At 38.4% G+C, this 12,180-nt stretch overlaps 1 protein-coding gene across 5 annotated transcripts in view; it reads right to left on the bottom strand.

The window, feature by feature from the left end:
* The window catches only part of IYD (iodotyrosine deiodinase), a 33,815-nt gene that overhangs the window by 9,171 nt on the left and 12,464 nt on the right, over window positions 1-12,180 (bottom strand). For 4 of the 5 annotated variants that reach the window (XR_003119082.1, XM_025383259.1, XM_025383258.1 and 1 more), the window contains exons 2-4: window positions 5,716-5,907; window positions 2,737-2,896; window positions 972-1,128 (exon numbers count right to left, since the gene is read on the bottom strand). Coding sequence is in view for 4 of the 5 variants with exons in the window: in XM_025383259.1 (XP_025239044.1) it covers window positions 972-1,128; window positions 2,737-2,896; window positions 5,716-5,907 (509 nt within the window). In the remaining variant the exon portion in view is untranslated. Of the gene's footprint in view, window positions 1-971; window positions 1,129-2,736; window positions 2,897-5,715; window positions 5,908-12,180 lie in introns of those variants that run through there. The other variant, XM_025383261.1, reaches the window with a different exon arrangement.

The following is a 12,180-nucleotide window of genomic DNA, read 5'->3' on the forward strand; positions in this document are numbered from 1 at the left end:
ATCCCCTACCCAGCCCCCAGTGTCTGCTAGAATATACAGTTCATCAGACAAACTATCCCCGGTGCCTCCCAGGAACTGCCACACAGAAGGAGCTCAGAGGCCGGCATGGTGGCTCATGCCTAGCAATCCTAGTACTTCGGGAGCCTGAGAAGAGTGAATCACTGGAGCTCAGGAGTAGAGACTAGCCTAGGCAATATGGCAAAACCCCATCTATACAAAAAAATGTAAAAATCAGCCGGGCATGGTGCTGAATGCCTGTAGTCCCAACTATTCAGGAGACTGAGGTGGGAGGATCACTTGAGCCCAGGAGGTCAAGGCTGCAGTGAGCTGTGATGGCGCCACTGCACTCCAGCCTGAGTGACAGAATGAGACCCTGTCTCAGAACAAAACAAAAAGGAGCTCAGAAAATATTTGTGAGTGAATGCATTGTTGAGTGAGTGCATGAATAGTTTGAAAACTGTACAGCAATCCTGCTCCATTTCGTGTTAGCACTGCTCTCCTTCCTATGCAGATGGAATTTTTGAAAAGCACGTGACCATCTTCCTAAAGCCGTGCAATGCAAACTTCTTAGAAAGGGGGCTCTATGAAGAGCCCTTCTCATGGCTTTTTAGTCATTCCATCTTCTCTAAGAGCAACAGTAAACGTATCCAGGGAGTTAGCCTCTGTGACTTTCAGGCTCCAAAGTTCTTCATGTGTGTCTGCCAAAACCCTTGAAACTTCATGTTGTTACAGATGACGGCAAACACACCACCAATTTTTCTAACCTTGAAATGATGTGATAAGTGAATTCCCAACTTGTTGAACCATCGTACTCACCAATCCAGGTTTCCAGAGTCAGTTTTCACATCAGAGTTACCTCACTTAGGAATTCTACTTTAGATTAAAAAACAATTTCCAAATGTCCCTGAATTGAAAACTCAGCTGAAATGTTTTAATAAGGCCACCCTTTAACCTTTGATGTCTCAACATACCTGCAAGGCAGCTAGCAGGATGCCACAAGCAATGGAAACGCTGATCTCATTGTAGTAGTGGACTTTTTTCTTGCCATTTGCAGCAAAACCATGTACTTGTTTGAAAATGAGAATCAAAATAGGGGCAGTATCCAAGTACTCTTTAATCCAGTTGGTTCTGTGAAGAGAAAAGAGATTCAGGAGAATATTTGCCCATATTTTTTGTTCTCTTTTACTACCTTAGCTTCTTTATGATAAAAATAAAAACCTATTTACTCATCTTTTATATTTAAATTGAACAGCTGCAGAATTTTTGTTTTTGTCTCATTCCTCTTTTTCTGACCAGGATCATTCAATTTCATAAACATGTCTTAGTAAGTGCCTAGTATGGCAAGACATATGAAATGCTGAAAGATACAAGGGCAGGTCCTATTACCCAGCATGCACTGGGTCAAAATTCAGCCAGGGAGAAGGCAAGGATGGCAGTGAGGTTTAGCCAAAATCACAAAATCACAGGTGGGCAGATGGCAATGCTGTTCACCCAGTTATAGAAAAAAGGAAGGGAACTTCTGCGGGAGAGGGAGATCATTCATGTGAGGTATAAATGCAGAGCTAAAGTTTTGTTTTCCAGCTCAGAATATCTCTTTCTTGATTTCATTACCCTGGCCCACACATTTTGGCAGAAGTTTTATTCTAGCACAGATAGTCAAAAAGGACAGAGAGTCATATAATCCCATATATTGGGATTTTACCTTAGGATATCTTGTGTCATTCATTAGTAAGAGACAATCACCATTCATTTCATTTCTAGCCTGGTTATGCCTCCTTGTTCCGAAGCACACTGAAACTCACTTGTGTATTTCTCCATGGTTCCTCTTATACTATGAACATCTGTATGTTACACTTGCAAAGCTACTTAACTGTACTTCAACCAGCTTAGTTACATTTGACTATTGCCATTTCTTTTCTCCCTACAAAGAGGGAAAATGGTAATGCTTTAGAAGATCTGCACTGGAGCTGGACTGTTTTGGCCACTGGGCAAGCTACTTGGCCTCCCATGGAACTGTTACCTCCTCTGTAATATGTACTCTTGTGTACCCAATCCATATGGTTATTGCAAGGGTGAAAATAGTTAAAATACATAAAGTGGTTTTTAATAAAGCCAAGCATCAGAATTTTAAATCATGGAAATATCAACACAGAGGAGCCACTTGTAATCCACTTTCCTGACTCACTCGATGAACCAACACTCTCCATTCCCTCCATAGAGCACGTGGACTGTGACTTCAATGCCCAGAGCAGACCCCGGGGGCTGCATTTGTTGAAGGACCACAGTGAAACTACTTACACTGAATTCCCCTCCACTTTTTTCTTGGAGTTGAGGAAGCCAAAAAGTTACTAAGGCCTCACAGATAACTACACTTGTGCTAAACTTGTCCTAAAACTAAAACCTGCTTAGTAAAATGATTGGGAAAACCTGATCACTTTAGCAAAATGTAATTTGCTTCATGCAAGATCTTGAGAAGAATTTCGCCATTTTGTGTTCCAGATGGGTGAAAAGTGAAGTAATTCCTCAATTATTTACTAAGCAAATAATTGAGTCAGAGCCTATTTACCAAACGCTCACATGGCGATACGGGAGTGAGCTCTCTCTTAACTTCCATAATTCCTCCCAGAGGCAGAATCAAGCTTGTCCACACTTACAACAAAGCCAGGACATGGTGGTGGTGGTGATTTTATTTTAAGAAGCCAAGGCAAACATCCCCAGTTCCACCACTGTTTGTACCTCAGTTTCTTGAGATCTGTGACCCAGCGATGTCCCATCCTTTTCATATAGTTGATCTCCTCTTCCTCCTCAATGATCTTTCGAATCTTGTGCTTCACATCTGGGTCCTTCACAACCACGAAGGTCCAGGGCTCTGTATGGGCCCCACTCGGGGCTGTTCCTGTCACCCATTCCATTAAAATCAGAAATTAAAACTGCAGGAAAGTGTGAGGCTGCTAATTAAGGAGAGGCTCATCCCTGTAGTCCAAGCACTTTGGGAGGCTGGAGCTGGAGAATTAAAACATTTTTGCAGGTTTTTTTTGTTTGTTTTGTTTTGTTTTTAACTAGCAGGGTGTGCTGGTGTGTGCCTGTAGTCCCAACTGCTTGGGAGGCAGAGGTGGGAGGATTGCTTGAGCTCAGGAGGCAGTTGAGTCATGACTGCACCACTGCACCCTAGCCTGGCAACAGAGTGACATCCTATCTCTTAAAAAATTTTTTTTCTAAGGATAAACATAATAATTCATACTTGGCCGGGCGCAGTGGCTCATGCCTGTAATCCCAGCACTTTGGGAGGCCGAGGTGGGTGGATCACCTGAGGTCAGGAGTTCAAAACCAGCCTGGCCAACATGGTGAAACCCCGTCTCTAGTAAAAATAGAAAAATTAGCCGGGTGTGGTGGTGGGCACCTGTAATCCCATCTACTTGGGAGGCTGAGACAGAATTGTTTGAACCTGGGAGGCAGAGGTTGCCGTAAGCTAAGATCATCCCATTGTACTCCAGCCTGGGCCACAAGAGTGAAACTCTGTCTCAAAAAAAATAAAAATAAAAATAATTCATATTTGCTCAAAATGAAGTTAGATAATCTGGAAAACAAATGCCTGGCAGGGAACCCTGTCATGCTGCTGCCAAGTTCGTTTTGTTCAGCATCAGGCCAGCTGATCAATGATCAAGCTCTGCAGTTCCGGGGTTGTGGGAACTCCACCTCTGCTTCTCTAATTATGTGGGAGAAAATGTCCCCAAGTAACTGCACCATGACCACTAAGGAAAGAAACTCAGAGGGGAAATTTTGACAGCCAGAGTTCTCCAGACTGTTGTTTCTTTTGGTATGCTTGAAAAAAAATAATAAAGTTGTGAAGGTTATTGAAGAAGGCAAAATGTATACATATGGTAAGATGGTTTTTAAAACACTCCTCAAAAGGCAACTTAGTTATACAGTGTTTGGTCCCTATATCAAAGCTATTAGTGTGGCACTGTGAGGTTTATCCTTGGGGACACACGACAGTTGGGGAAATTCTTTTTTTTTTTTTTTTTTTTTTTTCATGGAGTCTCAGTCTATCACCAGGCTGGAGTGCAGTGTCACTTATCTCGGCTCAGTGCAGCTTCCGCCTCCCGGGTTCAAGCGATTCTCCTCCCTCAGCCTCCCGAGTAGCTGGGACTACAGGTGCCCGCCACCACATGCAGCTAATTTTTGTATTTTTAGTAGAGATGGGGTTTCACCATTTTGGCCAGGATGGTTTTGATCTCTTGACCTCGTGATCCACCTGCCTCGGCCTCCCAAAGTGCTGGGATTACAGGCGTGAGCCACCAGGCCCGGCCCAGTTGGAGAACTCTTAGACATGGGTACTCAATACGCACAGCCATGTGTCATTCTACTCCCAGGGAGACTTCAGGAACTCTCAGCCCACACCTTGATCAGTTCCAGTGTCCCAGGGCAAAGCTTCACAGTGCATCACCTTTGTCCAAGGAGCCTCAGTTCCCTGTGGGATTCCGGTGAGAGTAGGGGCCAGCTTCTGATCTGGGTGTCGTCCCTCGGCCCTAGAGATGGCCCACTGTTCCCAGGGGGAGACCACAGTGACTCACAGGTGAGATATTTCAGAAGCAACTCTTCCTTCCTTCCCAATGGATAGTTTAATCCACCGATGAGGGAGGAAGGGCTGCAGGCTCTTGGTGGGGTTCTTGCTTGCCACACACGACTCCCAACACTAGAAGTCTCAACTGGCTTGGGAAATGCAAGTCAAAAGCTAAACATGAGGCCCCAATTTCTGCACAGAGTGATTCCAGTTAACTTTGTACCCATTTTATTTGTTTACTAAATATTTGTATCTCTAAACATAAGAAATAAAGTTTTCCCTAATGTTTTTAGTTGTGTCAAATTCACCTTCGCAGCATATGTGTACATACACATATACAAATACAGATACAGGTAAAGGTGAAATTTAGTAACTGCTGTTAGTTAGACTAAGGACTCAACAATCTAATGTGTTTGTATTCCTAACCGAAGTAAAGTATTTTATTCTTGCTTCCTTTCACGTTGGACAATAGATTAACAATGAGCACGTGAAAATTTTTGCAAATAAACTTAAATGTGGTTTATGTAAGAATAAGACTCCAATCACAGGAGATTCTCAAGTAGTGAGATTTCTCTTATTTCTCCTCCTCATTTTCTGTAGCTCTTATTTTTTTTTTTTTCCTCAGTGGAAATATTAATTTACATTAAAATGGGTCTTTTCCTTCTTTGATTTACTTTGCAAATTTACATAAGTAAATTTTGCTAGTTAATGAGAATACTGGACTATAGCATCATGGTGTATAATATAAGAAATTTGCTTCCAAAGAAAACAAATATAACTGAGTATGCGAGTGTATGTGTGTCTGGTGTGTTTTAAGGGGAGGGAAAGAAAGAAGCTGTATCTCCTCCAATATATTAATCTAATGATGTGATCAGAAATCTTGGTTTTTAATTAAAAGATCATGAACTGAATAATAGCAGAAGTTTTGAATTATTGTCACATCTGCTTCCAAGAAGCTTGTAATAGTCAAAATGTGGCAAGTAGAAGTCATTGTGTTTCTGGCAGTCACTCAGCACTTGGGTAAGACTTTATAGATACACATATCACTCTAGGCTTTATTCACTATGTTTAAACTTTGACATTTTTCCATTGTTAGAGTTACACCAGTAAAGTGGCTAACATTTCCAAAGACCCCATCTGCAAGTACAGACCTGCCGTTCTGATGACATTATCAATGACTTCCATCGGAACTTGCTCATTACTTATGAACCTGACTGACCGTCTCTTGTTGAGAAGTTCATAAAATTCCTGAGACCTCTTAACCATTTCCTTCTCAGGATAGTGGGTATGAGAGAAGGGGATGTGTTCAACACTTTCTTCTGATTCTTGCCATTCATCAGCATCTGCAAATAAGAACAAGAAAGGTAACAAACTAAATGATCTCTTGGTCATAAGGTGACCACTGGGGAGAAGAAGATAAAGTTCTCAAATGTGTAAGATTATGAACTAAAAAAAATACAATAAAATAAAAAAGAATAGATTTACAGAATCCTTACCACTGATCTTGGCTATCCTTAAAACTCCAGCTGGGTGCAATGGCTCACACGTGTATTCCCAGCTGCTCTGGAGACTGAAGTGAGAGGGTCGCTTGAGCCCAGGAGTTCAAGGCTGCAGTGAGCTATCATCACACCACTGCACTCTAACCTGGGCAATGGAAAGACACCCAGTCTCTTAAAAAAAAAAAAGAAAAGAAAAGAAAAGAAAGAAAGAAAAAGAAAAGTCCGGGCGTGGTGGCTTATACCTGTAATCCCAGCATTTTGGGACGCCAAGGTGGGCGGATCACTTGAGGTTGGGCGTTCAAGGCCAACCTGGTCAACATGGTGAAACCCCGTCTCTACTAAAAATACAAAACTTAGCCAGGTGTTGTGGTGCACACCTGTAATCCCAGCTACTTGGGAGGCTGAGGCACGAGAATCACTTGGACCCGGGAGGTGGAGGTTGCAGTGAGCCGAGATTGCGCCACTGCACTCCAGCCTGGGTGACAGAGTGAGACTCCATCTCAAAAAATAAATAAATAAATAAATAAGAAAAAGAAAAAGAAAAAAGAAGCAAAAACTCCAGACTAATTATAAATCAAGAAAAGAAAAATTTTACCTACAAAAAGATGAGGAATTCAAATTTCTGTTATTTGGACTAGATTATTTGAAACAATCTCCCATCAGCTGAAAACCACTCAGATCTCTAAATAAAGTATTTTTCTTTATTTAGAAAAATAATTCTTTTTTGAAATCATTGAGCCTACAACATAGCAAGAAATTTGCAGGCCAAAGTGAAGAGAAAATTTGAACTCACACAGGTAAATAAGCACAGAAGGTACATTTTTTTCCCCTACTGTATTTGCCAATCCCCACACATTTGAATTCCATTTTTATATCTGCAGGGATCAAGGGTGACAGATATCAAAGCCCAGGCCCACACAGAATGTGAAGTCTAATAAGCTAGGACCCCAAAACTACATCCATAGGGGAAGTATGAATCATAAATAAATTATTCCTCAAGGGTTTATATCAGTTTGATGAGTCTTGCTTCAAACTTGAACTTGGAATAAACTTGTCCTGTCTGAAAGTACCCCGGTTGTCTAGCAGAAGCAAATGCCAATATACAAATAATTTTAAGTATAATCATCAGCAACCCACCAAATGCAATCAGGCACATAAAGAAGAAAACATCTTGGACAAGAAACAGCAGAATCCATTTTTTTAAAAAATAAAGTCAGATGCCCAAAAACTCCAAATACTGGAATTATCAGACCCAGAAGATAAAACAACTATGATTACTATATTTAGAGAAAAAAGACAAACTTATATAAATCTGTATGTAGGGTACACGAAAGAATAAAAGAAAAAAAAATAAAAAGAAAAAACAAAAACAACAGCAAAAATAAAGAATAAAAGTTAATATAAACAATCTGAAAAAATAGAGAACTTCTGGAATTGGAAAATAATAGAATTAAGAACTTAAATGGATGGTTAACTAGCAGGTTAGACTAACTACAGAAAAATTAATGAACTGAGAGATATGTCAGAAGAAAACACTTAGAATGGGGCAGGGAGAGGCAAAAAGATAGAAAATATAGAAGAAAGGGCAAGAAAAAATAGAGCAGAGTGAAGAGTGAGAATGTCGAATATACATATGATCATTTTATTCAAAGAGAATGTGGTGGAGGCAATATTTGAAAAGATAGCATCTGAGATTTTCACAGAACTCATGAAAAACACCAGATCTACAGATTCAAGAGGGCTGGGGCTGGTAAGTTTTTTTTTTGTTGTTGTTGTTGTTTTTTTACAAGAACATTTTTCTTTCTCTTCTTTTAAAATTAGAAATGGGGTTTTGCTATGTTGTCAGGCTGGACTCAAACTCCTGGCCTCAAGGGATCCTCCAGCCTCAGCCTCCTGAGTAGCTGGGAGTACAGGTGTGCACTATTGCACCTGACTATTTTTAATGACATTAAACACAGCTGCTACAAGGGGGGAAATGTGATTAAAAAGAAGGCACCAAACTTCAGTTTCATAATTGATCCTGACAACAACGAAAGTAAATCAGGGGCTACATTAGATGCAAAACTACAAGTTATTTCAGGCTTCTCGCCTACAGGTAAGCTATGTAAATGGCATACTTTTACTCTGAGGCCTAGTAAATTCAAAGAGTTATTTTTAAAAAACTATACATTTTACAATAAAATATAAAGATATTGAAAGCACGGGAGGCTGAGGCAGGAGAATGGCGTGAACCCGGGAGGCGGAGCTTGCAGTGAGCTGAGATCCGGCCACTGTACTCCAGCCTGGGCGGCAGAGCAAGACTCCGTCTCAAAAAAAAAAAAAAAAAAAAAAAAGATATTGAAAGCAATCAGAGGAAAAAAAAAGTTACCTCGGGAAGAACACAGAAATAACTGAATTTTTAACCAAGGCAAGAATAACTACATTGAATAGAAATGAACTAAATGTTCCTGATAAAGGCCAATGATTATTTTAAGTCCAAGTATGTTGTTTATAAGTGACACACCTAAAACATAAGCATATAGAAAGGTTGAAAGTCGTACCATGCATCACATAACTATATTAGTTGAAAAAAATTAAGGCAAAAAGCATTGTTGATAATAAAAAGGGTCAGTTTATAATAACACAGTCTAATTTGCTGGGAAAACATAATTTTAAATATGTATGCAATTACATTACACGACCTCAAGACAGACTTTTAAGAAGAAATGTAAAAATCCACAACACAGTGAAAGATCTTAACACATCTCTCTCAGTAATGATAGAATAAGCAGAAGAAAAAATCAGTAAGGATACAGAAAATTTTAACAAGGTAATTGACAAAGATGACCAAATAGACTTATATAGGACACTGCACCAAACAACTACAGAACACACATTCTTTTTAAGCAGACTTATTGGACCAGAAAATAACTCTCAACATATTTTAATGGCCCAATAGATAATGATCTCTAACTGTAATGCAACTAAACTAGTAACAAAAAGATAAGTTAAAAAAACAAACAAAATACCTTAATGAAAATTAGAAAATATTTCAAAATTAAAATATGACATTATTACGTATTGAAAAATCTATGCAATAACATTAAAATATTATATTTAGAGGGAGATTCCAAGCCTCACATACATACATTAGCTAGGAACAAACCCTAAAAATTAATGAATTGAAGATCAATTTCAAGAAGTTAGAAAAAATATCCAAATAAAACCAACGATGTAGAAAGAAGCAAATATTAAATATGACATATTAAGGAAAACAACAGCAAACATCCAATAGGGAGAAACATCAAAACCAAAGCTGGTTCTCTGTAGAAACTGATTAAATTGGCAATCCTCTGGCAAGATTGATCAAGAAAAAGAGAAAGCACAAATAACAAATTTCAGGAATGAAAAAGGAGGCATGACCATAGATGTTACTGTCATTTAACAAACAGTATGAGAATATTTATTATACCAATATATTTTAGAAAATTTATATAAAATAGACCAATTTCTTCAAAATATAACCTGCCAAAACTAACTTCAAAATAGAAAAACTGGAAAGTCTGCTGACTATTAAATAAGCTGAATTAGTAAGCAAAGATTTCCCTAAAAGAGAAAGCAACTTTACGTTCAGACAGCTTCATGAAGGAGTCCTACCAAACTTTCACAGAGATAATACTGCTAAATTCTCAAACTCTTCCCAACATTAGAAAAAGAGCAAACACCCTCCAACTCATTTTATGGAATGACCACAACCTTGATACCAAATGTAAGTAGGGCATTAAGAGAACAAAAAACTACAGGCTCAATTTCCTCACAAACACGGTACAAAAATCCTAAACAAAATATGAATAACAGAATTCAGCAATGTATTGAAAAAATACATCTTGAGCAAGTTGGAGTTATCCCAGGAATAAGAGGTTAATTTAACATTAGAAAAACAATCTTTTTTTTTTTTTTTGCCACATTAAAAAGCTGAAGAACATAAACCACAAAAATCATTACAATGCAGAAAAGATGTTTGATAAAACTTGACATTTATCTCTTAGTAAATTTGGAGAAAGGAACTTTCTTAATCTCATAGTCTAATTATGGGGGGAAAATCCCCACCACATCCAACTATGGTAATGATGAATTGTCTAACTACGAGGGGAAAATCCCCACCACATCCAGCTATGGTAATGATGAATCTTTGAAACCCTTCCATCAGAGATTGAGAACAATAGGATGTTGAATGTTCTCACCACAATTCTAAATATGAAAGATTAATTTTTAAAGCTTTTAGAAGCGAATATAAGAGAATGTCTTCACGACCTTGGAGTGGAGAAGGATTTCTTAAACAAGACACAGAAAGATTAAACATAAGAAAAGAACTGTTACATTTAACTACATAAAATTTCTCATTACATCTGCCTGCTTCTGCCACTTCTTCTGTTTTCCCCATGACCCTCCTGTTCAGAGAGTTCTGCAAGCTCATTATCAGTAGTTCAAGATCTTAGAGAAGATAAAAGTGCAACAGAAGGGTCAATCACTGAAGCTAAAAATGATAAAACTTAGGAGAAACAAAATGAGCCCACAGAAGATAAGAAGGATGATGTGTCTAGTGCACTAAAAGCTTCACCAAGGGCAGACCCAGTTATCTTATTTTAGAAGAAGATTTTCCAATAAATAACATTGTGAAATTCAAGATAGTTTCTACAAACAAGGGTTCTGAAGACTGTATTGTCAAATTCCCAGATACTACATTTCAATATTCTCAAAATTGTTTGTTATATATCCAAAATTTCACAGCTCTTCTGAATACTGTTTCTTCATTTCACTTAAGCTCATGAAAAGACATACTTCTGAACTACAAAGATTTCAACAGAAAAAAAATTCTAAGATGCTGTCTTCAAACACTTAAAATTATTGAGGGGAAAATGTTTGGATGGCAAAAAAAAAAAAAAAAAATAGATATTCCTTGCTTATCTTAGGCTGGTCTTGGGCTCTCCAGTTGTTGTTGAGTTTTATCAATTCCTAGAACCTAGGAGGCAAAATATACCAAAATGAGGCCAGTACAGAAAGTAAACCTCAGTATTTCAAATCAGAATGAATTGCTGTGAGTTGGAATTTTTTCAGTGAAATTTGAATCACATAAAGAAAGCTTCACTGAGAAGGCTACCCACAGAGCAAACACTGAAACGTTGGGATCTAATGAGTAGATGGTTCTTTTACACAATAATTCAGTCTTTAATAAGCCTGCCCTAGTATTTTTCAGCCTGATGGGAATGGGTGCAGAGAAGCAATATCACCACAGAAAGCAACTCCTACTCAGATAAGAACAGACCATCAGTCTGCCATCATATTGCTGAAAATGATCAGCACTCACTTTCCTAAAGTAACAAATTTAAGGGCTTTTAAACCATTAAAATGTATGTATGTGCATGTGTGTGTGTTCTACCTGAATCATTATTGTACTACCTAAACTGTGTTTTTAGGAAACTGAATATAATGTTGTTATACATCTTCCTCATTGACAACCTCCCCAAAACCCAATTATATGTGCTTGATATGATGTGTATCACATGCCTTGAGCTGTGTGATGGAAGACAATAACTTGTTACTTTTTCCTTTTAGTAGATACAAATACACTTTGAGGGTTTTTTGGGGGGAGGGTTTTTAAAAATATTATTATTATTATTTTAGAGACATGGTCTCATTATGTTGTGTGGGCCTCAAACTGCTGGACTCAAGCAATCCTCACACCTCAGCCTCCCAAAGTGCTGGGATTACAGGCATGAGCCACTGCACCCAACCATAAATCCATTTTGATCTCATTGATTAGCTGATGCAGCTGTGGTTATAGTTGTTGCAATTGTGGTTGTGGCATCTATTAAAGGATTTCCACTTTTAGTAGTGGTTAATTAGAGAATTTTGATGGATGCTATAAGCTAGAAAAACAAAAACAAACTGAAATGCTTTGTAAAATATATTTTAAAACATTTTCTTATACGCATTGGAATGCTCATCTGTTACCGTAGGGAATGACAGTCAAAGTCTAGCTGAAGGTTAGTACCACAGAGGTAGACCCATGTTCAAACGCCCAGAGTATTATATATTTTCTAGTTACCAAGAAATAGCTGTGAGGTTGATCTGAGA

This window comes from Theropithecus gelada, chromosome 4, assembly GCF_003255815.1.
Source record: "Theropithecus gelada isolate Dixy chromosome 4, Tgel_1.0, whole genome shotgun sequence".
NCBI lineage: Eukaryota > Metazoa > Chordata > Mammalia > Primates > Cercopithecidae > Theropithecus > Theropithecus gelada.